This window comes from Aspergillus heteromorphus (assembly GCF_003184545.1).
Source record: "Aspergillus heteromorphus CBS 117.55 chromosome Unknown BO70scaffold_25, whole genome shotgun sequence".
Lineage (NCBI taxonomy): Eukaryota > Fungi > Ascomycota > Eurotiomycetes > Eurotiales > Aspergillaceae > Aspergillus > Aspergillus heteromorphus.
In genome coordinates this window covers 133,486-158,325 of record NW_020290430.1, presented here as the reverse complement: position 1 = coordinate 158,325, position 24,840 = coordinate 133,486, and the positions used below count along the sequence as shown (strand labels likewise).

At 53.5% G+C, this 24,840-nt stretch overlaps 6 protein-coding genes across 6 annotated transcripts; 4 read left to right on the top strand and 2 right to left on the bottom strand.

The window, feature by feature from the left end:
* Positions 1-207: 207 nt before the first annotated feature.
* BO70DRAFT_112918 (putative nuclear migration protein (ApsA)) lies at positions 208-5,788 on the bottom strand. The gene is made up of 2 exons (XM_025537891.1): positions 5,218-5,788; positions 208-5,158 (listed from the first exon to the last, which is right to left on the bottom strand). The coding sequence occupies exons 1-2, from the start codon at positions 5,623-5,625 to the stop codon at positions 590-592; spliced, it is 4,977 nt and encodes a 1,658-aa protein (XP_025396576.1). The 5' UTR covers positions 5,626-5,788; the 3' UTR covers positions 208-589.
* A 5,457-nt stretch (positions 5,789-11,245) lies between these two features.
* On the top strand, positions 11,246-12,752 carry BO70DRAFT_381708 (DUF3431 domain-containing protein; the record flags this gene model as incomplete). The annotated part of the gene is made up of 3 exons (XM_025545485.1): positions 11,246-11,496; positions 11,597-12,232; positions 12,319-12,752. The coding sequence occupies 3 exons, from the start codon at positions 11,246-11,248 to the stop codon at positions 12,365-12,367; spliced, it is 936 nt and encodes a 311-aa protein (XP_025396575.1). The 3' UTR covers positions 12,368-12,752.
* Positions 12,753-13,219: 467 nt separating this feature from the next.
* akuA (putative DSB repair complex subunit Ku70) lies at positions 13,220-15,926 on the bottom strand. The gene is made up of 6 exons (XM_025543872.1): positions 15,795-15,926; positions 15,124-15,735; positions 14,226-15,072; positions 14,065-14,168; positions 13,776-13,997; positions 13,220-13,719 (listed from the first exon to the last, which is right to left on the bottom strand). Exons 1-6 carry the CDS (start codon positions 15,858-15,860, stop codon positions 13,612-13,614), a joined length of 1,959 nt encoding a protein of 652 aa, XP_025396574.1. The 5' UTR covers positions 15,861-15,926; the 3' UTR covers positions 13,220-13,611.
* Positions 15,927-16,223: 297 nt separating this feature from the next.
* On the top strand, positions 16,224-17,869 carry BO70DRAFT_364700 (ferrochelatase HEM15). Its single transcript, XM_025543871.1, has 2 exons — positions 16,224-16,615; positions 16,679-17,869. Exons 1-2 carry the CDS (start codon positions 16,394-16,396, stop codon positions 17,717-17,719), a joined length of 1,263 nt encoding a protein of 420 aa, XP_025396573.1. The 5' UTR covers positions 16,224-16,393; the 3' UTR covers positions 17,720-17,869.
* Positions 17,870-18,985: 1,116 nt separating this feature from the next.
* On the top strand, positions 18,986-21,400 carry BO70DRAFT_320204 (putative tetracycline-efflux transporter). Its single transcript, XM_025540470.1, has 3 exons — positions 18,986-19,531; positions 19,600-21,052; positions 21,110-21,400. Exons 1-3 carry the CDS (start codon positions 19,265-19,267, stop codon positions 21,187-21,189), a joined length of 1,800 nt encoding a protein of 599 aa, XP_025396572.1. The 5' UTR covers positions 18,986-19,264; the 3' UTR covers positions 21,190-21,400.
* A 191-nt stretch (positions 21,401-21,591) lies between these two features.
* On the top strand, positions 21,592-24,754 carry BO70DRAFT_364698 (pentatricopeptide repeat protein). Its single transcript, XM_025543870.1, has one exon. It carries the CDS (start codon positions 21,741-21,743, stop codon positions 24,561-24,563), a length of 2,823 nt encoding a protein of 940 aa, XP_025396571.1. The 5' UTR covers positions 21,592-21,740; the 3' UTR covers positions 24,564-24,754.
* The last annotated feature ends 86 nt before the right edge of the window (positions 24,755-24,840 follow it).

The window sequence follows — 24,840 nt, the reverse complement described above, 5'->3', positions numbered from 1 at the left end:
GATTAATCCAGGTCAAGTCAAGAGAGAATACAGATCAATAGTGCAGTACATAAGCTGCACATAACTGTAATCCGGCGCAAGTGTCTGCGCAGCTTGTGGGCTTTTGACACAGTAAAGAGATGGAAAAGGAAGGAAGGATACGGCACGGTCAAGTCAAGTCAAGCCCGGGCGAAGGAGTGACCAAAGTTGTTCACATGTATGTCAAGTTCGCGATGAGTATCAACATAGGAAATTAGATGGCCAACAGTTTGTGCGACATGAGGGCTCGCAAAAAGAACGACAAACAATTCGGGGCACGGGAGTGGGGAGGAGGGGCAGGTGAGGCCTGGCCCCAGGATTAAAAGGTAAGTATAAAAAGATGCGGAAGGGAGAAGTGTGCCCGTCAGGATGCAATTTCGCAGCATAGGTGGTCCAGACGCTGATTTCGCCTCAAAAATACCAACGACAATGGCAGGTGCAAGGATGATGGTAGGAGTTAGAATGCAAATAGAGAGATTCATGCAAAAGTGAACACCAGAAAACAGACAGGCAAATCGCTTAGTGGATCAGAGCGATTCAGTGGTGAGAGTGAATTCGGTTGACGCGAGGACTATAGCGGCTGGTCCTCGACAGGGCGCCGACGTCGTGCTTGCCTGTAACCTGTTAGCAAAGTTTTTATCGAAATCGTAATCTGTGACATACCATCGCAGCATGCTCGGACATTTTCCAGCCGGTCGTCTCTGTCCATAATATGGCGCAGGTCCTCCTCGCTGTCATGATCGTGGGTATGAACGCTTCCTTCATGCACACTCGAGGAGGCATAGTTAGGACCCTTGCGGCCAAACGACCCCTTGATCGTGGTGTTCAGGATGGTACTGAGGCGGGAGGCAGAGCGGGAGGCAGAGCTGTGCCGCTGGTCCGAGTAGTTGGATGGCGTACTGAGGGCTGGGGAGGCACGGCCAGGCGTCGCGGCGCGGCGGACCGACATGGCGGATCCCGCACGCTGCTTGGGCCAATTCCGACTGGCCCGGCTCCGAGAAGAGGAGAACGACAGCCGGGAGGTCTGGCGCGAACGCGTCCGGAATCCGGGGTTGAACTCGTCAATGTCCTCCAACGAGGCATTGCTCTCCTGCTCCTCGCCGTTCTCGGAGTTGCGCAGCAGCAGATACGAAAGCGCATTGAACCAAGTCTCGTGTCTTTGGCTAGTGGTTGCAGTGAACCTGATCCGGCGACCAGGACTGACGACCTCCAAACTCTTGCAATGAAGACCAGGGGGGTACGGGTTGTCATCTGGAACGACCCTGACAGCCTCGATCGCAACGCTCTTCGTCCGGAGTTCGCTCTTGCCAGCGCTCTGCGGATCCTGTTCACTCCAGTACAAAGTACGGGTATACGGGTGGAGCCAGAAGTAACGACGATGCCTGGAGCTGGATATTTCTCCGGTCACCGTCTTGCGTGTGTATTTCCAGAGGAATTCTCCAATCATCGTCTGCGTGATCGCTTGGATCATGCGCGGGTCCGTACCGGCGGGGTGGCCATGAGGGCCAAGCGCAGGGTTGGGATGCATATTGAACCGTTCCTCGACTTCAGAAGCAAATGATGACACAGACGATCTGCGAGACACGTGGCTGCCCTCGCGCCTTACCCTGCCCCGTGAAGTTGTCGTCGTAGCAGGTCCAATCATCAGACCGTTTTCGTTGGGGGTCCGTGGACGCTGAGCAGAGGTCGCTCTCAACGCAGAAGCTGGGGCAAGTGGGGGACCCATCAGACTTGGGGAGGACGGACGTTGGTCCAGTGACCTCTTCTCGGCTGCCATAATGGCTTCCCTGTGGTCTACAGGCAACGGGGGGTGGCTTTGGATGCTAGATGTTTGGCTAACAGCACTACCAGGCCTCCGCTGCTGGGATGGGAGAGACGTCACGGAAGGCTGATGACTAGGGCGACTTCTTGCCTTCGGTGTAGCGAAAGGCGAAGTGTTTTGATCCTTTGCCTTGTCACTGTCGGGTGGAGACAATGGCCGGGAGGTAATGCGGTCCATTAGAATCTGATCGATTTGCTTGGACGACAAAATTGTCTGCGCGCCTTGGTCTGTCCAGCCAGATGAATGTTGCTTACGAGGAACAGCATTTCCTGAAATGGCGCCCAACGGCGACAACACATCCTGCTTCGAGTCGGCAACATCGTTGGCCACACTTTCATCCGAAGTGTCTTCTGCGACCACGACAGACGGTATTCCTGACGCCGGGTTGCTCTTTACCAACTTCCTGCTGGGAGCAGGTGCTGGTTCTGTGTTCTCATCAGGAAGTTGAACCACGGGAATAATGGCTGTACGGGGCCTGTATTCATCAGGCAGTGTTTCCACGGAGCTGACATTAGACAGCGACATCCGAGGAGCCGATACTTCACGCGCTTGTGGCGACACGGGCTCAATGTACTCAGGAGGTATGAATGAGATAGCCAGGTCGGCAAGAACAGGCTCAACTGTCACTTCCGGTGTGGGCTCTCTTCTCTCCAGGATAGCTTCAACGGGTTCTGTTTGCTGACAGGAAATGGAAGAAATTGAGAGCTCTGGCACGGGGAGCTCTTCCTTGGTTTCGACCGGCTCCACAGCAATTTCAGGTTCCGGGGCCTGCGCTAGGATAGCGACAACGGGCTGCGTCTCCTGAGATAAAATAGAAGACAGAGAAAGCTCTGGAAGATCCACAGTAGCTTCCACTTCATCCACGAGAACTTGGGGAATTGGCTCCCTTCGCTCTACAACAGCTTCAACGGGTTCAGTCTGCTGTGATAGGATGAGCGAAAGAGCCACATCTGGGGTCTCTGTGTTCGTTCCGTGCTCTGACAAGGAGACTGGTGGAATGGGCTCAGGAAGAGCTGGCACGACAGGCAAAGTATCCTGGAAGTTGATGCTGGAGATGGCCATATCAGCCACATACACGGGCTTGGGCTCGGGGAGCTTCGCAAGGACCGGTTGTGTACCCTGCGAGGAGATCGAAGACAAGGTAATTTCTGGTGGTCCAGGGGGGAGGCATTTAACAGGCTCAGTTGCAACTGCAACGGAATACGAGGTGCTCAACTGAGGTAGTCTCGGGGCCACGGGTGCAGTTTCCTGGAAAGAAACGGAAGAGACAGCCATTTCCATCGGAGCGAGGGGCTGTACAGGGTCCTTCTGCTGAACCTCCGCGACCAAGCCATTCATCTCTTCTTCTGATGCTTCCAGAGGGGCCCATTGGGTCGCTGCATGAGCCAGTTCGGGGATCTTTTCTGTCTCGGTAGCAGTACTGGCATCCGACATCTTTGCCTTTGGCGTTGTCGGCACATCACGAATTTCCTCGACACTCACAACAGCAGGAGCAGGTGAGACAGCTTCTGGGCTCCAGGGTTCGGTCATCACTCCGGAATCAACCATAACAGGCTTACGAGGCGCATCAAGCATGGCCTCGGAGGGCCGCCTAGAGTCAGGCGTCGGGAGCATGCGCGGCGTTGAGCGCGGCGTTGACGACTGAGAGGCGGTGTCGTATCGCATCGGCGGTCCAAAATCACCCTCGTCTTCATCACCATCAAGGTCTGCAAGTTCCATAAAGAGACTCTGTCCCTCTCCGGATCCCAGACCCTGATCGAAGCCTGTCGCAGGGGATTCCCGTGCGCTGGACGGTCGACTGCTGGAAGCCATGGGGGCCTCTCCAGAGGGGCGAATTTTTCTCAGGACACTCCGCTTCTGCCTCAACCTGTATCTAGGTGTAGACACCTGGCTCGGTGAGGGGAGATCGTCGTCTTCCTCCATTTCTTCGTCACCTGACGTGGAAGCTGAGCTCTGGTAGGAGATCCTGTCACGGGTCTTAGCCATTGTGAAGGAGGAAACTCGTCCGCTCCCGCGGGGGGTTCTCTGCAATGGGTCTTCGGTCTCTGTGAGCTCATCGGAATCGGTGCTATCGTCCGCCATGCTTTCCAAACCAGTCTGGAAGGCATCACTTTCGGTGGCCGTCTCTCGTTCATTGGCGGTCTCGAAAGCATCATCTAACTCGGTAGCAGTCTGGTATGCATCGCTAGGATCCGCAGACGATTGCCCCCCTGTCCGGCCCTTAGACGACCTGACAGGAGCCTTGTGAGGGGGGGTACCGTCGGTGGCATTGTCTTCCCAGTCGGAATCGTGGACAGAATCGTGGATTTCGATCTCAGCCTTCTTCCGTCCGGCGCCCAACAAGTCTGGCCGTGGTGCTTTCCTGGCCGGCTCGGTCTTGGTCTTTTGCCGCTTGTTGGACGGGTTGGTCGGAGCGGCAGCTTCACGACGACGCTGTTCGATCTCATCGCGAGCATCTTGCAGCATACGCTTCAAGTCAATCTTCTCTGTCTTCTCGCGATGGATAGTACTCTTGAGGTTTTGAATCATGCGGTGAGCATGGCCAAGCGAACTCCGCAATGTCTCGGTTTCAAGATGATTGTGCCTAGGAGTGAACTTGTTGGGAGATGGAGGCGGAGAGTTGTCGGGCGTGGACTGATCCTGGTCATCGGAATCGCTGCCGCGAGAGATTTCACGGGTGGAGTCTGTTTCGTGCTGTCGGAGTCGCATTGCCACGGCTTTCGCAAGCTCCTGGTTCTGTGAGTTCAGCTCCTCGAGCTTTTGCTGGAGAGCAAGCTTCTCCGCATCTCCAGCGTTGAGATTTCTGCGCAGGAGATGAATCTCAGCATCATTCGCTTTCTGGGCCGCAGTGTGATCCTCAACAAGCTTCGCATTGGTCTGTTTCAGGTCCTCGAGCTCTCTGTCCATGGTGCTTTTCTCAGTGGTCAGAATGCTCAGGCTGCTATTAAGTCTATCCTCGCGATCAGCAGCCTCCTTGACTGCGGTCGTAAGCTCGTGGGTCCGAGTTTCCAGCGCCCAGTTTTCATCCTTGTATCGCTCTTCACTTTCGTCCAGGGCCCGGATACGCTGAGCGTATCCCTCTGCCTCCAACTCGAGTCGGGACTTTTCCAGGTTCAAAGTCTTCAAAGCCTCCTCACGCTCGGCAAGCATAGTTTGTAACTGACGGACTTGGGCCAAAAGAGAAGTCGAGATTTCCGTAGCGAATTCAATATCATGGACTCGGCTCGAAGGTTGATTGCGTTGTTTCCGCGAGGGCACGCTGACCTTGCTGGGGGAGTTGGTCGCTTGGCTGGCGAACAGCGCAGGACTAATTGGGGACTGAGAAATGATTAGCAGCTTGCACAGGCTCCGAAATCAACCCAAACACCACGATTTACCTTCTGCTCGTACGGAGTCCCAAAATGGCTTTCGTCACCACCAGCCAGGCGTTTTGGCGCAAGGAATGCGCGCGCCGTTTCACGCCCGATTTCATTGTATTCTCGCTCCAGGTCCGCAAGTTTCCGACGCAGCTCCGGTCCGATCTGACCAACCTCCTGCTGTTGTTCAACTTCCTTCAACTTGTCCTCGAGCTCCTTCTGTTGTTGGATCAAAGCGGTACCGAGTTTGCCGGCCTCCTCGAGCCTGCGCTCTGTCTCTGCCAAATGCGCCTCGAGGGCTCGTTTGGCCTGCGCTGGTGAGGCCGCATCGAGACTGAACAGCTGCGTGTCAAAGGATGAGTACCGATGCGACTCGCGGGGAACCGCTCCCTCCAAGTTGGAAACGAAAGGATCTTCGATTGTTGACATGATGCCAGTTGCCCTTCGCCGACCATGCGGGTCCCGTTATTCGTTGAATCCGACACAAATCCGGTCGCTCTCGCGGCTGATTGATTGCAGGCTGTGCCTAATCCCGTAGGGTAAGGGTACAGTCGCCGTCAAGAGCGCGCACTCGTCGCCTCGTTTCTCGTTTCCTCGTGTCAAAGCTGGGTCATCATCCGACCTGCGACTATTTGTGTGCCTGCCTGCGTCCTCGGATCCCTTTCACCTCGTAGAATATTCAGTGAGCCGACCTGCGACCCCGAATGTCGCGAAAACTCGGGCTGGGAGTGTAAGCGACGGTGGAACAGAAGTGAATGCGCGCCGTCGATCGATCGGAGGCTCACGGCGCCGCTCGTCAGGTGAGAAGGACAACAAAGAGTCGAGAGTCGAATCGGCAACACGGCCGACGGTCGAGATCCGTGCTTACGTTGCGTTTGGCAGAGACTGGGCAGCAAAGCCAGATCCTGCCCCAGCGAGACTCCCGACAACGAACGCGTTGTGGACGTAACGTAACCTAATGCGTGCGACCACGATGACGGGTTTAACGTTCGGGAACAGGCAGCGGTGCTTTGGCGCTGCCGCGAAACCAGGAGTAGCCGAACCACGGTGGACAGAAGAAGGACCAAGGGTTGGACGACAGGGGGGAGGGAGATAAATTACGGGTACAGGCGGATGCGATGAACCACCTGCACCATACAGCGGATAAGATCCAAGATAAGCAAGTATTAAAGGGGAAATGCAAAGATAGAGAGAAAAAATAAAGGAAGGACGGTGGTTAGAAAGAAACTAGTAGTAGTGTCTGTCAAGGGAAAGAAAGAGAAAAGGGAATTAGGAAGGAGAGAAATCCAAGAGAAAGGAAGGGCAATGGTGGAAGGAAGAGGGGGGAGGGGGAGGGGAGTGGAATGAGGGAGTGATTCGAGGCAGTGGAGTGCCAGTTGGACAACGAGACGAGGGCGACTCGTTCGTTGGGCGGGGGAGAAGAGAGGAGGGAGAGGGAGGGAGTGGAAGGGGAAGGGAAGCGAAGGGAAGGGAGTGATCGAGTCTAGTGAGTGGTACTACTAAGGTAGCCTGCCTAGTCACCGCAGGGAGAGAGAGACAGCAGCGAGAGGATCGCTTGCCTCAGATTCGCCTCGGTCAGGACAGGACAGGACAGGACAGGGCGCGTACACTGTACCACGTACACCGTAGGTACGATCGGTCGGTCCGTTCAGTCCGTTCAGTCTGTTCGTTCAGTTGCAGCCGAGGCGGTATCTATCAGGGAGAGGGAGGTAGGTAATAATAGCTAATAATCGCGCCTGAATAATTGATCGGATACGTAATGGCAAAGCTGGCCGATTTGAGGGGCGTCAGGGATCAATACCACCGTGATACAGCAGCACGGCAGTGGTGGTGGTGGAATGGAAGAGCAGTGATGGTGGAACGATGGAAGCGTTACGATCTACCTGGCTAGTAGGAGGATTGGGGGACTGTCATCAGCCAGATCCCCTGGTACCGGACAAAGAGCTAGAAGGTTATTTCAATGTCAACAAACACCGTAGTCAGCAGGCCTGGGGAAGGTAAACAAGTCAAGTTGAGGGTTGAGGATGATCACAACAATAGTTTGTTTAGTTTACCACCCAAACGCGTACCAAACTTGTTTTCGGTGGCCGTTTGCTCGGTTTGCAGTTTTCTAATGGGGGTTGCCGGGTCGGGGGCCTCCTTTCCCCGTCCCCCGAGCGAGATCATGTGCGGTCACCTGAGCTAGAGGGGCTGCCTGCCCTTTCGGCTGTCATGTGACAGCTAGCCTTGGTTCAGTTAGACCGCTTTGCTACGCGGCTCTGTGCGAAGGAACGAAGCATCCAAGTGTGCCTCTCTCTCTCTCTGTGTCTCTGGTGTGATGTCACTGCAAGTCTGATTAGCAGCTCGCTTCCTGCAAGAATTACAGATAGTCCACATATCTGCCCATGTGGTCCAATGTATAGGTAGGTGCTATGGCAGCTCAAGTAAGGGATCAATCACATCTGAATGCTATCGGCTTCGAGAAGCTGAGGGGCAATTGATCTCCAGGGGCCGGAAGGGAGAACAGGGACAAGAAATACCCTTTGGAATAGTGGTCGTTACAGAAAGGCTTGGAGTGTCGTTTGATGTCCTCTTTATCTGTGGTTTTGGTTCTCGCCCCTGGAAATCTTTATCCAATATATCTGGTTATTTTTAGGGGTTACTCGCCGCCCTAAATTATAGGCCGCTGTTTATACTGGCATAGCGCTATGAGTACATTTCCAATGGAGCTAGCATTGTCGATCGAGATTCCGCTCCGGGTTTTATTTTATTTTTATTTTTATTTTGCCCCTGTAGCACCCCCCTGGACCTTGATTTCGGTTCTTCCTCGGCCAGTCTATAGATCTCTATCGGCATTCTGATCAAGTAGCCAAATGGACTTACTCGCCCCCCAAAAAATTACGCAAATATTACCAAGTCTAGCAAGCCTGGACCTGTCGTCAAATTCCTCGTCCGTAATTGAAAATTACTGCGGCAGTGGGTATTGTTCCGGGTCCGAAGGTTTCACAGCATCGAGGACATGTCTGGGCATAGCCGGACTATCGAATGTAAGCTTTTGACAGACTGTGGAACAAAGAATGTCAGTGCCGTGAGCTCATTCCTGTGCTACGGAGTACCACGGTACTGTATCAGCTACTGGTGCTTTTCCCATGGATTCCTTGATATTAAGGACCATACAAGCTAAACATCCCGCTGGGGTAGAAGATCGTTTCCCGCCAGATAGATTAATGCGATTAATATTCGTAGCCCTCGTGAACTACATACTGAAATCCAACTTGAGAATACATACCTCCATGCAAGGATGTGTAGATGATCATCTGGATATGGAATGTTTTATTCTGAATGTGGCGTTGGCATCAGTACTCAGAGAACGGCCTCCCTCTTGAAATTGCATTTGGTAGAGTACCGCCATTACCCCAGATACAATCAGTGGGTTTAGCATTATACGATGTGTTGAGAAAGAAGCCTTGGCCGGTATAGTTGCTGAGTTCATTCTCGGGAGATCCTAAAATACTCGACCAGCCTATAGTTCTGTATAGATATCTCCAGATAATGTGCCTGTGTTATACTGCTGTCCTGTGAGAAAGGCATGCGCCCCCTAGTCAAGATATGGTTCAGGAACTAGGGAGACTTGTATCGGAGCCTTCCTCGTCCATAGACACAGCCACAGCCACTTGGCTGGTTGCAACCGACTCTTCTGCTCCAGGCCCGTATGCTTCAAGATTTTGAATCTGTGATACATTAGAGGAGTCCAACATATCAATAAGCCAAAGACTGTTGTGCTATCATTATACTTTGTCATAAGTTGCAGTCGATAGGGAGAAAAGTCTCTGCTGGGTAGGTATGGTACATTACCAAGGCCTTAGAGGTCGACTCTCGCCATGAAATCGGTTTGCCGTTGATTGAACAACCCCTTCAGACTGACTTCTGGCTAACATGACTCAAAAGCCGCGCAATAGTCTGATAGCCAGCTCACCCATGCCAACTGACTAATTATAGAACCAATTCTCTCTGAAGCAAGTCCATTCATCAAAAACATCGGTATATATCCTAATCTTCTATTCTGACTCTCCACATGCGGTATTTCCTAATCTGGTCGGGTCACTCGGTTGCTCGGACGCCCGAACTCCCAACCCCCGGGAAAGTTCATGGTTTTGGAAGATTGACATTAGATAGACCCTGGTGGATACCATTGAGATGCTGGGATGCGCTTGTGCGCTCGTGAAAGAGGAACCCGCAGTTGCTGCGGTGGCGCTCGCTAGGAATCAGGTAAGGTTCAAGCTACAGAGGGAGGGGAAACACATCCCAGAAGAAACAACTAGCAAGCTCATGAGAAGGAGAGATGGAATCAATAGGAGAGGGAGCAGAGACAGGGATCAAATAGATCGAATCGAGGGGTTGCCATGTAAAAGGAAATTAAAACCGAATCGCCAAGAAACAATGTCGCATGCGCAACGAATCTCGGAGCTGCGTCTTATCTGCGGAGCGACTTCCCCAAAAGGACTCCACAGTCTGCGGGCAAATGAAATACCCACTTCCCAAAGACGTGATTGCGCGGAGCCAGGCACGGCGGCAGAATACATACTGCAGTGCCGTGCATCAGCTTTCCAAGGCATGTTGTTGCCTTCCACATATCAGCAGCCAGCGCGGAGGAGCACAGTATGGTGTCGAGGTGGGATGTTGGAGATAGCGTCGTCGATCACGAACCTATCAGGCTTGACGTCTGACCACCCGACCGTTGGTGTGGATTGTGGCTGCGAACAGTATGAACCATGGCAGAGAGTGTTCCGACTGGCAGGCATCCTGGATTATCTATTAGCCAGGAGACTTGGTGCCCACGTACGCGCAATGGCCCCGGCGACGTCATCCCGCTCGAGTCGAAAGGGCCGCCACAAGTGGTCCGTGGTTCAACCTGCCAACTCCATGCATGTAGACGTTTAGACGATGACTTTTTAAGTTCTGACCCGACGGGTTGGGACAGGCGTTGGCTCCCAAGCATCTCCCAGGATATCCCGAGTTTCTCCTGAGTTGAGAATATCCGAGTTGAGAAATTTGACAGCTGCTGAGAAACAGCACTTGCAGCGCAAAATGGAGGGGGGGCGCGGCTTGGCAGACGACGGCGCCCCCACCGATGGACAGATTGGCAGATTGCTGTTTGAGAGTTCCACAGGCAGTGCTCGGCACCAGCCAAAAAGTTGCAAATGGTGGCCGCCAAGCTTCCCCGCCAAGGGCGCTAAGGCGCTGGAAAGTGGGAAGTCGCTGGAAGTGGTTCCCTTAAGGTTTCCATTGTCCCTGAAGGAACCCCGTCCCGGTGGCCTATGACGGGCGGTTCCAGCCCGTTAGCCCTCGGCGTGGCAGCCATTCATCTACAACGACGGTAACGCGTGGCCGGAGAGTGGGGATCCATTTGATCCACTCTCGCTCTCCCGCGCTATGGGGCATAGGCATGGATGATTGAGAGTTGCCTGCTCCGTATCTATCAGTGCTGTCTAGACTACTCTGTATCTACCTGCCTGTCTGGAGTTCACCCCAACTCCCGAGTCTCTCTCTCTCTCTCCATGTCTCCATCTCCCCATGGTCTCTGTCTCTCTGGGCCAATGGATCCACTCCCCTTTCCAGCTCGCCTCGTGGCCGGCTGAGTTTCTACCAGGAAGTCGTTCTCGTGCCTCCCACTCCCACTCCCACTCTCTCGCTTCGACCCCCTTCCGGTTGCTTGCTTGACTCGTTCTCTGCGCCATGGATTAATGCATACCCCAGCCTACCCTCCTTTTCTCTCTTCTTCTATCGTTCATTTCAACCAATGGCCCATGACCTTGACGCTCATCCGTCCTTCCTTCTGATGCTGCAACCCTTTTTCCTATCTCCTTCACCTTCACCTTTTCAACCAGTACTCAACCAACCACGTCCCTCCTTAAGTGCCATTCAGTGCCAAAATAACCTTACAATTACCAGACATTTCCTTTCACTTCCACTCTGAACCTTGGGAGAGAAAATCGGACGCAATCCCGCATTGCACCGGGAAACCACCATACGGCGGGCTCCCGACCCCAAGCACCACCTGCCATTCATCATGCGCTGGAACGCTCGAGTGGCATTATGTGCTAGCCTGTCCCTCCTCATACCCCTCTACCTCCTGAAAGTCCACCTCGAGGACCTGTGCGATCAATACCACGCCGGCGCATATATGATCGACTGGCTAGACCTGGGACCACCAACGCGCGGAAGGCCCCATTTCCACAACGTCGCACAAGGAGACAAGGTGATCGTGATGGCGAAGCTCGAAGAAGAACACACGGAATGGGTTGAGCAAGAACTGCCCGAGTAAGTGCAGTTACCATGCCGTGCCATTGAAGCCATCCATATCTACTGGTATATCTGAAACCGCAGCCCCACTAACATGACTCCCCCCTCCGCTGCAAAGCTGGCAACGAGCCATCTACACCGTCAACCCCTCCAGCGCCACCGCAGCCGATACCCAACAGCTCAAAACCCCCTTGAACAAAGGCCACGAGTCCATGGCCTACCTGACCTACCTGATCGACCACTATGATGTTCTCCCTTCCACAATCGCCTTCCTCCACTCCCACCGCGCCGGCTTCCTCATGGCATGGCACGTCGACGCCCCATTACACGATAACGTCTTCGCAATGCGATCCCTCCAAACAGACTTCGTCCAGCAGAACGGCTACGTCAACCTCCGCTGCAATTGGAACCCCGGCTGCAAGGCCGGCCATCGCACAAACCGGCATGTCACCGAACAGGCTTTCATGGAGATCTTCGAGGGCACCAGTACCCCGCCTCTCAATACAACAGATATCTCCACAATGCAGAGCCCTGCTCAGTCGCCCGACGATCAGAAGTTCCTACAAATGCCCACCCATGTCGCTGCGGCATGCTGTGCGCAGTTCGCTGTGTCGCGCGACCAGGTCCACAGACGCCCGCGCGACGATTACGTGAAGATTCGTCAGTGGGTCATAGATACCGACAAGGATGACGCGAGTAGTGGGCGGGTGATGGAGTTTCTGTGGCATGTCATTTTCGGCAGGGAATCTATCTAGTATGTTTTCTGCTACTATTTATTGTTCATCACCATGTCCCTTGGACTTGTTGCGAGATATCGAAGCTAATTTCTCGTTTTTCTAGCTGCCCCGACGAAGAAGTCTGCTACTGTCAGGTTTACGGGAAATGCTGATAACGAACCGACTGCTTCCACTACCTCCATACCTACCTACCTACCTACCTACCTACCTACCCACCTACCCACCTATCCACCACCTTCCCAGCGCACCTACTACTTCTACTCTGTACATACATACATACACACATACATCCCCTCCAGCGACCCTCTTTTCCCTCTTCCCCCTCCCCTTCCCCTCCCAATACCTCTCTTTCCCTTCCAGGCAGTACCTTTCCAGCATTTCCTTCCTTCCTCAAAACATAGACACCAGCAAGGCGTTGGCGTTATCACGGGGCAATATCGGTTAACATCATCCTTCTCTTTTTTTTTTTAAGCGATCCAACTGTTTCATACTATGACCAAATGGCCAGTTGATCTCCTCAGCCAGGAGCAGAGCAGGACATTCATCTTTCTTTGCACATACCACCCACCTCCTTACCTACCTACCTACCTACCTACCTACCTACCTACCTACCTACCCACCTACCTACCTACCTACCTACCTATCCAAAATAACCTAACCTAACCTATCATCATATCATATCCTCAACCAAGAACCTGAAATACAACGGTCCCAAGAAGATCGAAGATCGACGGTCATTTTTGGGTCGTGCTGGATTTTCGGTCCGTGATTGAGTTTACAGTTTACGACTTACCACCACGGACGGACGGTTAGGGAGTTTAAACCACCTAAAGTTAGGTCAATCAATATCAATACACCTGAGTAAATAGTTGTGTGAGATTTAGGGGTAAAGGGGATGTGGGCGTTGTAAGCTTGGTTGTAGATTTTCTCCTTTTTGGGGAGGGGGGGTGGGTTGTGAATGGAGTCGATAGTACTAAATAACTTAAAAATAGAATGGGCTGCCCCGGATGATTGGACTGTAACTAAGTGCCAGTGTGGGTGATGTATATATATACTGCATACCTATATCATATGCCACCAAATTGGCAGGTTTCATGCACCGCCTATGTTCTGCTATTGATTTTTGATGTTTGAGTTGAAGCATATACTGGTATCAAAAGGTGCTTTTTGAAACTCGGGGGACTATCATTTGCCCCTCGAAGCTTCATGTCATTCTATCACGTGACTAGGCATGAAGTGAGCCGTTCAGGAAATCCAAAGGAGAGAGTCTCCGTCGGGACACAGCGCATTTGTTTGATGATCATCCAATGTCCGAAGCCTAAAGTCGCATATGTCGAGGCGTGTCTCATTGCGGTGTAAAGGGTTAAGATGCCAGATAGGATCGTCTATTAGGACTTCACTTCGACTCCAAAAATTCCTCGACCCGTTCGACAAGATCAGCTTTCTTTCCGACATTGGAAAGGCCCTGAGAGGTTAGGAAGCTCTTGAGAACGGCCACCGTAAGCTAGAAGGTCCGGTCGTTAGCTGAGTATAGAGGACGTGATTTCTGGAGATGCTTACTTTGGAAAGAGTGTTTGTCTTATAGTGGTTACGAACATCTTGCTCGACGCTCTCATAGCTCTCCTCAGCCTTCACCTTTTTAGACGACTTGCTTGGTTCGTCGTCGAAGTCTTTTGCGCCTCGTTTGACAAGTGTGCTTGTGGGTTGGGGTGTGGCGGCTGAGATCTTGGCGTATTGCTTTTCGAGTTCGTCGGCCCAGTTTATTACGTATTCGCCGGCGCGCTGGAAAGATCTGTTAGCAAGATTACAAGAGGTAGATGCATAGATGTGAATAATTAGAGTAGCTTACTTTGTCAATTTGCCGATATTTGGGGATTGTTTTGTCTTCGGGCTTCTCGGGGAGATCTTCATCCAGCGCGAGGGCTTGTAGGATGCGGTAGTGCCATTGAAGGGCTGGAGGTGGATTAGCATGGGTCAAGGGTAAGACAATATGAAGAATAATGCGCATACATGGGTTCGGGTATTTCAGAGGTTCATACGACGCCTTCGGGAGCTGCAATTGCTGGATGATGACACGCATGTGATCAATCAGCGGCTCCGGTGCCACGTTCAAACTGGTTTCGGGGTTTTGCCGAATATCATCGGCGAAAGGAAGAGGCAAGATCCACATTCCGGGAGGGTACTTCTGCACACCATTCTCATCTACCTTTTCCTCGCCTGCCATCATCGCACCGAGAACCGGGCCAGCAGCCTTGCGTGCAATGAACCAGACAAGAGCCATTTTCTTCTCACGTAGGAGCGTCTGGTGCAAAGCGGAAAACACGCGCGTGGAGCCCACATAGTCTTCTTCCGAAGGGTAGATGAAATGCGGGTGCTTGATGTTCGCCCAGAATGGGAGCGCACTGAGAGGTTTGAAGCCAATGATGCGGATCACAGGTTCACCAAAGTCTCTGAGTGCTTTTTGTTCTTCAGGCGCGAACGTGACCTGGTCCCCGCCAAATTTGTACGCTTTCCTGATCTCCCACTTTTCGATCGTACGGGTCGAATCGTCTGCGATTTGAGTAGTAATGCCTTTGGCAATCTCCGGCTTCTCGCCTCCGAGCCATATGAAGGAATTTCGGGCGGGCTCTTGCCGTTTGAACAGGATATAGCCTGAGACTGAGATCCGGAGATTCGGTCCGAGTTCCAAAGGCATGTTCGTGAAGTGGGAACGGCGTGGAACAGTCCTCGAATTGATGCTGGATAGAAGACTGTTGAGAAGTGAGATTCCATCGCCAGCAGCTGTCGATGATTTCGAGTCCGATAGCAGATATGCTGGTGCCTCTGGATCATTGGGCGACGTTTTATAGATGATATCCTTTGTATGTTAGCCAGGCCTGCCCAATGCAGACTAGCGATCATGACTTACGTCATAGAATTTGGAGTTTTCAAACTCATGATCAGGGCGTGCAATGGGGAACAGCTCAATGCTGACGCCAAGGTCGTAGAGATCCTTGGCTCGTACAGTTGCGGCAGATCGTAGAGCTTTATCCGCACCGTGGGGGTTGTCATTGTCGGTGACAATAAAAAGTCGCCGAGAGACAAAATTTGGGGCTTTCGACGTGAATATTTGGTTGGCGCAGAATAGCACGTTCGCCATGGACACTAGTTCCTCTGATGGCACAAGTATGTCCCTCGCCTCTCCCTCATCATCTACCAATGCTCTAAGGTCCTTCACTTCTTGCGCCGAGGGAATGTCCAAATCCGTGAAGAGGTAGCAGTTGGGATAAGAGAGGTCGCCTCGGCTACTTTCATCCTCGTCATAAAACTTGGACGCCTGTGTCCCATATAGGAGAACTCCCATCATGTCGTGGGGATTGGAGATGATGCGTTGCTGCATGAAGTTGTAGGCGCATTTGAGGGCGGCGGTGGTCGGTGATTCTTGTATAGACTTCTTCGAATCCGTCGAAGGACGAGGTGCCAGCATGGATTCGCTAACATCGATGGCAAACAGGACCGCATCTTTCACTGCTTTGTAGCTCTAGCCCTGCGTGTCAGTCTCCGGTCCTTATTCAACCTTCACTGAAGATGCGCGCGTACAGTTTCATCGATTTCCTCTTCCTCCTCCACCACCTCATCTTCCCGGTATGGGTTTCCGTCCGCCATTATGGATGTCGTGGAAGCATTCAGGTTGTATAGTGCGCCATGAGAAAGAAATGAGCGACCGGGAGGAGGGAGAGGCGCGAGAAAAGGGATATAGTTCGGGAAGGGATGTCTGCCTGGGGGGGGGTCTGCTGCCTGCTTCCTGGTGTCGGGTGCCTGTCTGCCTCTCTGGGTCTAGACGAATGCCCGTCCTTCTGCCGCGCGGTGACGCGATGGCTCTCCGATCGGAGCGACGCGGGGAAACACGAACATCATGTGATGCCGCCGACCATCGAATCAAGCTTGATGACGCTCGGTCGCCGCTAATTGGCTCTCGGCGTTAAGGCCATCGACGCTCCGTCATCAAGCCGTTCTGGACTTTTCGGCGTTCAACTCGTTCAGCTCAACAACTGGCCTTGCCACACTCGGGGACTACTCATTCGTTTCGGCCACGGAGGTGCGCTCAAACAGCAGCCACATTAACTTGCGATTCAATTGATTCCTTCATACCCCCTCTTTTGATCGCTCCGGCCACCAGCCTGCAATACCCGACCGTCATGGCTCTCCGCCGTCCATTTACGCTCCCCCGGCAACTGCTGCGACCGGTCACTCGCGTTTCGCTCGGATACTTGAAGGAACAGAGGCACGGTCTTGCAACGGCCGTACCTCCGGTTACTCAGGATGCGACTGGTTCGAAGGGCCCGACGGCAATGGTCTTCCTGAACATGGGAGGACCCTCGAAGACAGACGAAGTGGAGGACTTTCTCAGCAGGTTGTTTGTACGTTTGGGGGGTAATTGAGCTATTTGCTGTTGCATCGCTAATTCCCTGTTTGTTCTCTAGGCCGACGGTGACCTGATTCCTCTGGGCAGACTCCAGGCATATATCGGACCCCTCATTGCGAAACGCAGAACGCCCAAGATCCAGAAGCAATACTCAGAAATTGGCGGGGGCTCGCCCATCCGGAAATGGTCGGAATACCAGTGTGAGGAGATGTGCAAAGTGTTGGACAAGATCAACCCGGAGACTGCGCCTCACAAACCGTACGTCGCGTTTCGGTACGCCGCACCCTTGACCGAGACTATGTACGCCAAGCTGCTGGAGGATGGATTCGGAAACGGCAAGGGCGGGCGGGCGGTCGCCTTCTCGCAGTACCCACAATACTCTTGCTCTACTACGGGCAGCTCCTTGAACGACCTCTGGAGGTGGAGAAATCGGCTGGAGGGCAAGCGGGCGAATGGTGACGTGGACGCTTCGGGGTCCATCCAGTGGAGTGTCATCGATCGGTGGCCCACGCACCCGGGCCTTGTAGAAGCCTTTGCGAAGAACATCGAAGATCAGCTCAAGACCTACCCCGAAGATAAGAGAAACGGTGTGGTTCTCTTGTTCTCCGCCCACAGCTTGCCGATGAGCGTGGTGAACAGGGGCGACCCTTATCCTGCCGAAGTTGCGGCGACTGTCCATGCAGTGATGCAGCGACTCAACTTCAGCAACCCTTACCGACTCTGCTGGCAGTCTCAGGTCGGACCAAAGGCTTGGCTCGGGGCGCAGACCAGCGATACGGTCCAAGAGTACGTGAAGCGCGGTCAGACCGACATTGTCCTTGTCCCGATCGCGTTCACCAGCGATCACATTGAGACTCTGTACGAGCTGGATCTCGAAGTCATGGAGGAGGCCAACCATCCCGGAGTCAAGCGGGCCGAAAGTCTGAACGGTAGCCCCATTTTCATACAAGCCCTTGCGGATGTCGCCAAGGAGCACTTGAATAAGGAGGAGAAATGCTCTCTGCAGATGACTCTGCGTTGTCAGGGCTGCAAGAGCGACCGGTGCTTGGAGCAGAAGAAGTTCTTTGCGGGTGAAAAAGCTGCTTCTCTTGTTGTCTGATCCGCTTGTTGCGAAACCCTTCTGATAAGATCTTTCTGGGGAAAGGCGTTTGAGTGTATCCTATCTCTTTCTTTCTAAGATGTACAATAGCCTACATAGGAGACGAACTTGGTATTTCGGCAAATTTGGCAACGAATAGATAGACTGGTGTTTTACTCTGTTCCCTAAGCCGGTCCTTAGCTAGGTTCCAGCTCCAGCTAACTCTTGGGATCTAGCCCTCGTTTACTAACACATGATCCCGAAACTCCAGCATAGAAGACCGTGCATCCGCCCAGTAAACACCCCATTGGACGAACTGGAGGAACCCTAACACCGACGCTGACAAGGAGGACTAATGACAGCTTGCAAGACAAGATATCCTCGCGTGTTCGCTCATATAGCTTTCTCCTTATTTATGAGAATGGCCACGCATATCATATGACTGGAATGTGAGCCTAAATATATGGCTTATCATTTTGTCGCGCGTCTTAGTCCATCTTCTTCCCAACTCCGGGCGGTCGAGACATTCTGTTTCTTCTTTTCTCCTTCCCCGTCTCGCATGCCCTGTGCAAGGAATCCATGTCATCCGAGCCTGTTACTAAAATATGGCAAGCATTGCGCCGCTTGTTCTGCATTGCTTCTTTGCCTGCTAAATCCAGAAGGATACCACAGACAATACTAGCGTTGTCCAGAAGCCCAAAGGCGCAGCCTCTGCAGGTCGCATTCTAGTATTCTGCGTCTAGACCGTCGTCTTCTTCCTCCAGAGAACGACTCGTTCTTAATTCCCCAAACCTTAGCCTGTGTACATGCAAAACAATCGATACTGCTTGGTTGTCACCATAAAAATGGAGCCTAGAGTCTATGTATGCCGGGATGAATGGCGTCGCCGATAAAGTCTTCGTGACAATCCCTCACAGGGGCTCGAGTGCATGACTCGGATGCCGTCACAGATCGGGGGGAATCCCTCGGGTCTCCCCTCGTCCGACTGTGCGACTCCGAGCGTGCTGAAATGGCACTACACACCTAGATATCCATCTACTGGATGGATAAAGCCATAAGCCTGTCTCTCCGGACATAAGATGCACAGACAAAGCAGTCTCGGGGGTAAGGGAGAGACTGGATAGGGGGTGTGGCGCGTGGAGGGATGTAAGTGGTTGTTGGATGGTGCGGTTATCAGTTCGAGGGCCGAAAGCCAAACAATGATGGAAGGACGCATTAATTCGGCTCCTGCCTTGCTTGCTTCAGATCCTCCGACTTGAAACGCTTACCATACGCACAGGCTGGCAGGTCTGTCACGTCACCACTACGATCGATCCCCTCCGTTACCCAACATTCGCTCCTTGGGCAAACCGTCCCTGTCAGGGCGATTGATAAGCACCCTGCGTTTAGTTATCTTAGCATCTTCGCTCTTCTGGTTCCGCGACGCTCTTCCCCCTCTCCCCCCTCCCCCCTTCCCTGCCTCAACAATGGCTTGAACCTGTCCTGCCCCTTCAGTACCAGAGCTAGCAGATGTAGCCGCCAGATCTTTACGCTCTCTATACACAAATCCCAACTCCCTAGCGCGAAATGGCTTCCATCGTGCCGCCCGTCGAGGGCGAAACACCGCCGCCCACCGTGCATGCCGAGGTTGAGGTTGACGGGGTATCGCGTGGGTCGGACGCTTCTCCAGATGGCCGGAAAGGCACCGTTCGCATGCGCATCCACGAACATACCCCCTTATTGCAAGGCGCAGACGAGGACGAGGATTCGGAATCGGACCAAGACGGTCTGTTAGGTGTGCGACATGACGTCGCTGAAGATAACAACTTTTGGCGGTCCTGCAGGAAATCAAGCGTGGGTGTTCCCCTTTCGTTGCGCGCGCTGCGCGAACATCCACGCCATCGGGTTCTAATTGTCGATAGATTTTCTGGATCCTCCCATTTCTCCTTGTTTATATGCTTGGGTTTGGCGCGACCGCGGTCCCGAAAATCAACCTGATGATGTCTCTGATCTGCCGAGATTACATGGCTAAGAAAGCAACCCAAGATCCGGGTTTCACCTATCTTCCCGTCGTCATTGGGAGCCATAACTCCCAGTGCCAGACACCCGAGGTACAATCGTTACTGGCGCAGTTCCAGTTGTATTTCAATCTGACGGCAGGCGTACTGTCTGCATTGGCCTGTCCCCGGCTGGGCCACTTGTCGGATCGCTATGGCAGGACTAAGATCCTGGCCATCAGCGCGCTCGGGACTGTTCTGGCAGAGGCCATCACCGTTTTCGTCGCAGCCAGGCCAGACCTCGTGTCGGTGAACGTGCTTCTGCTCGCTGCCTTCTGCGACGGCGTGAGTGGTTCCTTTACGACTATCATGGCATTGTCGATGTCCTACACCTCCGACTGCACTGCTCCCGCAAAGCGAAGCGTGTCATTCAGTTATCTATACGGCTCCCTTTTCGGAGGCATTGCAGTCGGGCCACTCATCGCGGCATTTTTGATAAAGAAGACGGGCAATGTGATTAGTGTCTTTGATGCCTCGCTAGCGTTGCATGCGGTCTACTTTGTGGCGATCTTGACCGTTGTCCCAGAATCATTGCCAAAGGAACGACAGCATGTCTCGCGAGACAGCCACCGGAGAAAGCTTTCCACCGAGGGCGAAGCGGGATGGCTGTCCCTTGGGAACCTGAACCCGAAAAACCTCATCACTCCTTTGTCCGTTTTGCTCCCACCGGTTGGACGTCCGAGTGCTTTGTTCCCCAACCGCCATGGCGCAAGCCCGCCTTTGCGGAGGAACATCATCCTCCTTACGATCATCGACACTCTTGCATTTGGCATAGGGCTAGGGACAGCCCAGGTGGTCATCATCTACGCCGAATACAAGTTCGGCTGGGGCAATGTCGAATCGAGTCTGTTTATTTCGACCGTCAGCCTCATCCGGGTCGTCAACCTCTTCATCGTATATCCCCTTGTGACGGCCATCTTCCGGGAGCCCCCGAGAACGGGGCACATCGTTTCCGGGTCCAGCACCTACGAGGTTGTTCTCATCCGGCTATCCCTCCTTCTAGACACGGTGGGCTATATCGGCTATGCGATGTCGAATCAGAGCCCCGTCATGGTCTTCTCGGGCGTTGTCACGGCATTCGGGGGCATGGGTATCCCGACACTGCAATCGGCCCTCACCAAACACGTCCCTCGTGAACGAGTAGGGCAGATCCTGGGCGCGAAGGGCCTTTTGCACGCTCTTGCTCGCGTAATCGCCCCGTCGGTTTGCAGTCTGATCTACAGCCTGACGGTGGGTAAATTTACCCCGGCTATATTCGTATGTCTGGGAACTGTGTTTGGGCTTGCTTTCGGCTGCAGTTTCTACATCAAATCACACGGTACGTGTCTCTTTCTTTCTCACCGGGGAGCATCTTCTAACAATTAATATTTGGTAGTCTCTCTGGATGACTCTTATCCAGGAACCTCCCCGGGGGAGGTGAATGAAGAGGGAGCAGATAATGATACTTTGCTCTAGAAGGTGTCCTGGTCCCTCCTGATAGCAAGCCCCGATATCGGTTCATACCGGGTTGTTTCCAGGACAGACTTTTTGAATTTCGGTTAGGTGGCGGTGTATATATGAGTGAATCTGTGTTTGAATCTGTACCTCTCTTAGACCATATCGCATGAGATTCCAGCGATCTCAAAGAGTAAACACACGAGCATAAGGAGTGGATACCTCCGTAGTCTAGACAGTTAGACGTGGGCGCACCCGGAACGTGTGGCTTCAACCGGAAAAAGGCCGGACGCCGTACGGCGGACGACAGGCGCCAAGTCAGCCAGGTCGGGAGCAAAGTGCAAAAGTGCAAACTTCCCGCAGGAAAGCCGACGGACGCAAAGCAGTCAGTCTTTCTCCGATCTCAACTCCCCCCCCCCCCCCAAAAAAAACACAAACACAAACGCCAATTGCACCACCCATTGGAGCCCCGACGGCCTCGACAACTCCTCCTCACCTCCCGGTGGTTGATGGTTCTGCAACGATAACGGCCAAGCCCGCTGCCTGCGGTGAGACCATATTGTATACGTACGATGGTCACCAAACCCACCAACAACAGCCCCCCGGCGGCCGTTCCCTCGCGAAACGCCCTCCGCGCTCTCCGCCGGTTGGCGTTCGCAGGGTCGACTGTGGGAGGCTTCTGCACGGTTGCTGCCCTCACCTACGAAGCTCATCGCCGGGTGCGCATTGCCGAACGAATCGTCGAGAATAAACGTGCCCTCCAGACGTCCGCCCCTAGGTACGATGCGAAATCCGCGGCGAAGAGACTGGCCCGTATGATGGAGGTGGCTGAGGCCGGGGAGTTCATGGGACTGGATTCGTTGAGAGAGGAGGATCGGACCCGGCGAGAAGGACGGACGCGACGGGCTGAGGAGCCGGACATCCCGCTTGGTGATTGGAGCTCGGATCGCCAACAACTCCAGGACCATAGGTCTCCGGCTCAGGCGGAGATGTATGCTAATGCTCCTTCGCCATTGAGCTTTGTCGATTCGCTCCGCCCGGGACCGATACCGCAGAACCATGTTCCGAATGCGTTTACTCCTCCTCCTACCCTCCCGCGATCGATGGATGCGTTAGAACGATCAAAGTCTCTCCTTGCGCTTAAAGACACGAGTACAAATAATGATGGGTTGGTGGAAGCGGGGAACACGCCTCAGGAGCAACTGTCTGTTTCGGAGCGAATGCAGCAGCTCCTTGATGAGGGCAAGGCTCTGGACGCTGCCCACTTGTTCTTGGAATCGCATCCCGCAACGTTGCGTGGCATCTCTTCGGATAAACGGGAGGTGGCGGTCAAGGCGTTTTACTTGAATTGCAAGCAAGGGAACGTCATGGCTGCGAAGAACGTGTTTGAGCGTTTGGAAGAGGTGGACAAGATCTCCCATGGCATGTGGAAGGTTCTGTTGTTTGCGTTGGCGAAAAAGGGATGCATTGAAAACGTTGGGACTATCTTTACCCGATATATGCACCAGTTCAAAATCCCTGCGGAGATCCTTGATATTGTGCTCCGATGTCTGCTGGAGTCCCACCGGCTCACCACCGCAAAGTGGGTGCTTCTCCGCAATCTCGATGTTGATCGGGGCTGTGGGCTCTGCGGTGTCTATCTGACGGGACTCTGGAAGAAAACAAGAAGCATTGAGCTCATGAACGGACAATTTAAGAAGCTGTTGACGATCCTCCCTCGTCTTGGGAAGCAAGTCACTGATAAACTTTTTAATCCGGTAATCAAGGCATATGTCGATTTCGGTCGACTCGCAGATGCCGAAGCTTTGGCTCTGGAGATGACCACCACATACGGCATTCCTCTACGATGCCGAACCAAGGGGCTTCTGGTCTTTGGCAAGGCTTTGGCCTGCGACTGGGAGGGCGTGCGCGCCGGCTTGCAGGAGATGCACGAGCTTAAACTGACCAAGAGAGTGCGGGACTTCACTCCTGTCTTCGATCGCATTTTCCTTCAGTACTGGGTGTCGCATTCGGCCGCCGACATCAGCGATTTCATCCACCGCTATATTGAACAATTTGAAATCGTCCCGGACAAGGTTCTGTACAAACATATCCTTGAGGCGTTGGTGGAGAAGGGGGATAACGCTATGGTCGATGACTTTTTGCGCCTCGCACGCGAACGTGGTTGGCCGAAATTCATCAATGAAGAGGAGTTCCTGGAGACGCTTCGCGCCCGTCGCCACGCTCTGGAGGACTCACCCGTGGGGTTCTGGCAGATGCTGCAAGCCGCGCGATTGCAACATGGGCAGGTTGCCTCGTCGCAGCATATTCTTGGATTCGACCAGCAGTCATTCCCCAGCCCACAGGTCAATCTCATGCCGTACACGCAGAGCCCCCTGGCGTGGTATGAGCGGACGATGCAGCCCATGACTCCATCGAAACCCGTCGATCAGTACCAGAAGCTCCACAAGCAGATGTCCCATTACATGCATGTTGGTAAGCTCGTGGAGGCTTTGAAGTGCTACCAGAACGCCAAGAACGCCAAATTCCACGTCAAGCAGCTTCATGTGGAGTTGGCGGTCATTTGCACCCTGCTCGAGCATGGCCTCGACGCCGCGCGAGCGCTGATCGACGCGGACTGGCGGCACATTCGGGATTTCATTCGATTCTTCCCCCAATTCTTCCGCCAGATCATGGAAGTGGACTCCGCGAGTGAAGGCGAGCTGATCAAGCTGGCCGTCTTACGCTTCTACGAGCTTTGCTGGTCAAACAAGAAGATGACCGTGAAGCACCACATCACGGTCGCGACCAGCCGGCGGCTGATCGTGGTGCAGAAGCCCGAGCTCGCCATCGATCTCCTCACGGCCGTCTACATGTCGCGGTACCAGCGCTCGCTGTCCTTCGACGGGGTGTGCATGAAGATGTTCCTCCGCGCATTTTCGGCGACCGACAATCTCCCCGGGATCCGGTGGTGCATTCTGACAGGCCTTGCGCGCGGCAGCGCGATCAACAGTGAATTTGTGAACGAAGCCCGCCGCGTGGTCGGAGCCCTAGAACGCCAGCCAACTCCGGAATCGACCAAGCCCAAGGATGCCGCCCGACAGGCCAAGAAGGTCGCATATCTCACGCACGTCACCGATCTGCTGGCACGGAAATGCGCGGGGGATACCGAGATGTGGCAGCTCAAGGCCGATTCGAAGATCAAAAGGGACGGTCGGCGCTTGCTCAAGCGACCTCTAGATGAGCGGCATCTGTACAATACGGCCCAGGTCCCGCAGACGATCGCCCGGTGGGATGAGGAGTATGAGCTGGAGACCGTGCTCGGACGCATCGACATCGATCCGAAATCCATCGTGATCCGATGGAGCGAAAAGCACTGCCTGGGGCAAGTGCCGTACATTGACGATCTGGTGTGATCCGGGGGTGTATATTTACTTGTATTATTATGTATTGTCTTTCTTATCTTCATTCCCCCCATTGGCATCTGCAATCGTTCTTGTCTCGGCGAGAAAAGTACATAGATTTGATGGATGTATCCCGTGATTCTTGTATGCATACTAGCGCTGCGGTCTGTCAGTTACTTTAGCTTCGCATTGGCCTCTTTCCTCCAGAATATCATTTGGGGGGGAGGAGAAATTCTAATCCGGACGGTCAGCTTTGTTGTCGTGTAGACTGAAGTAGTCAGGGTCCATA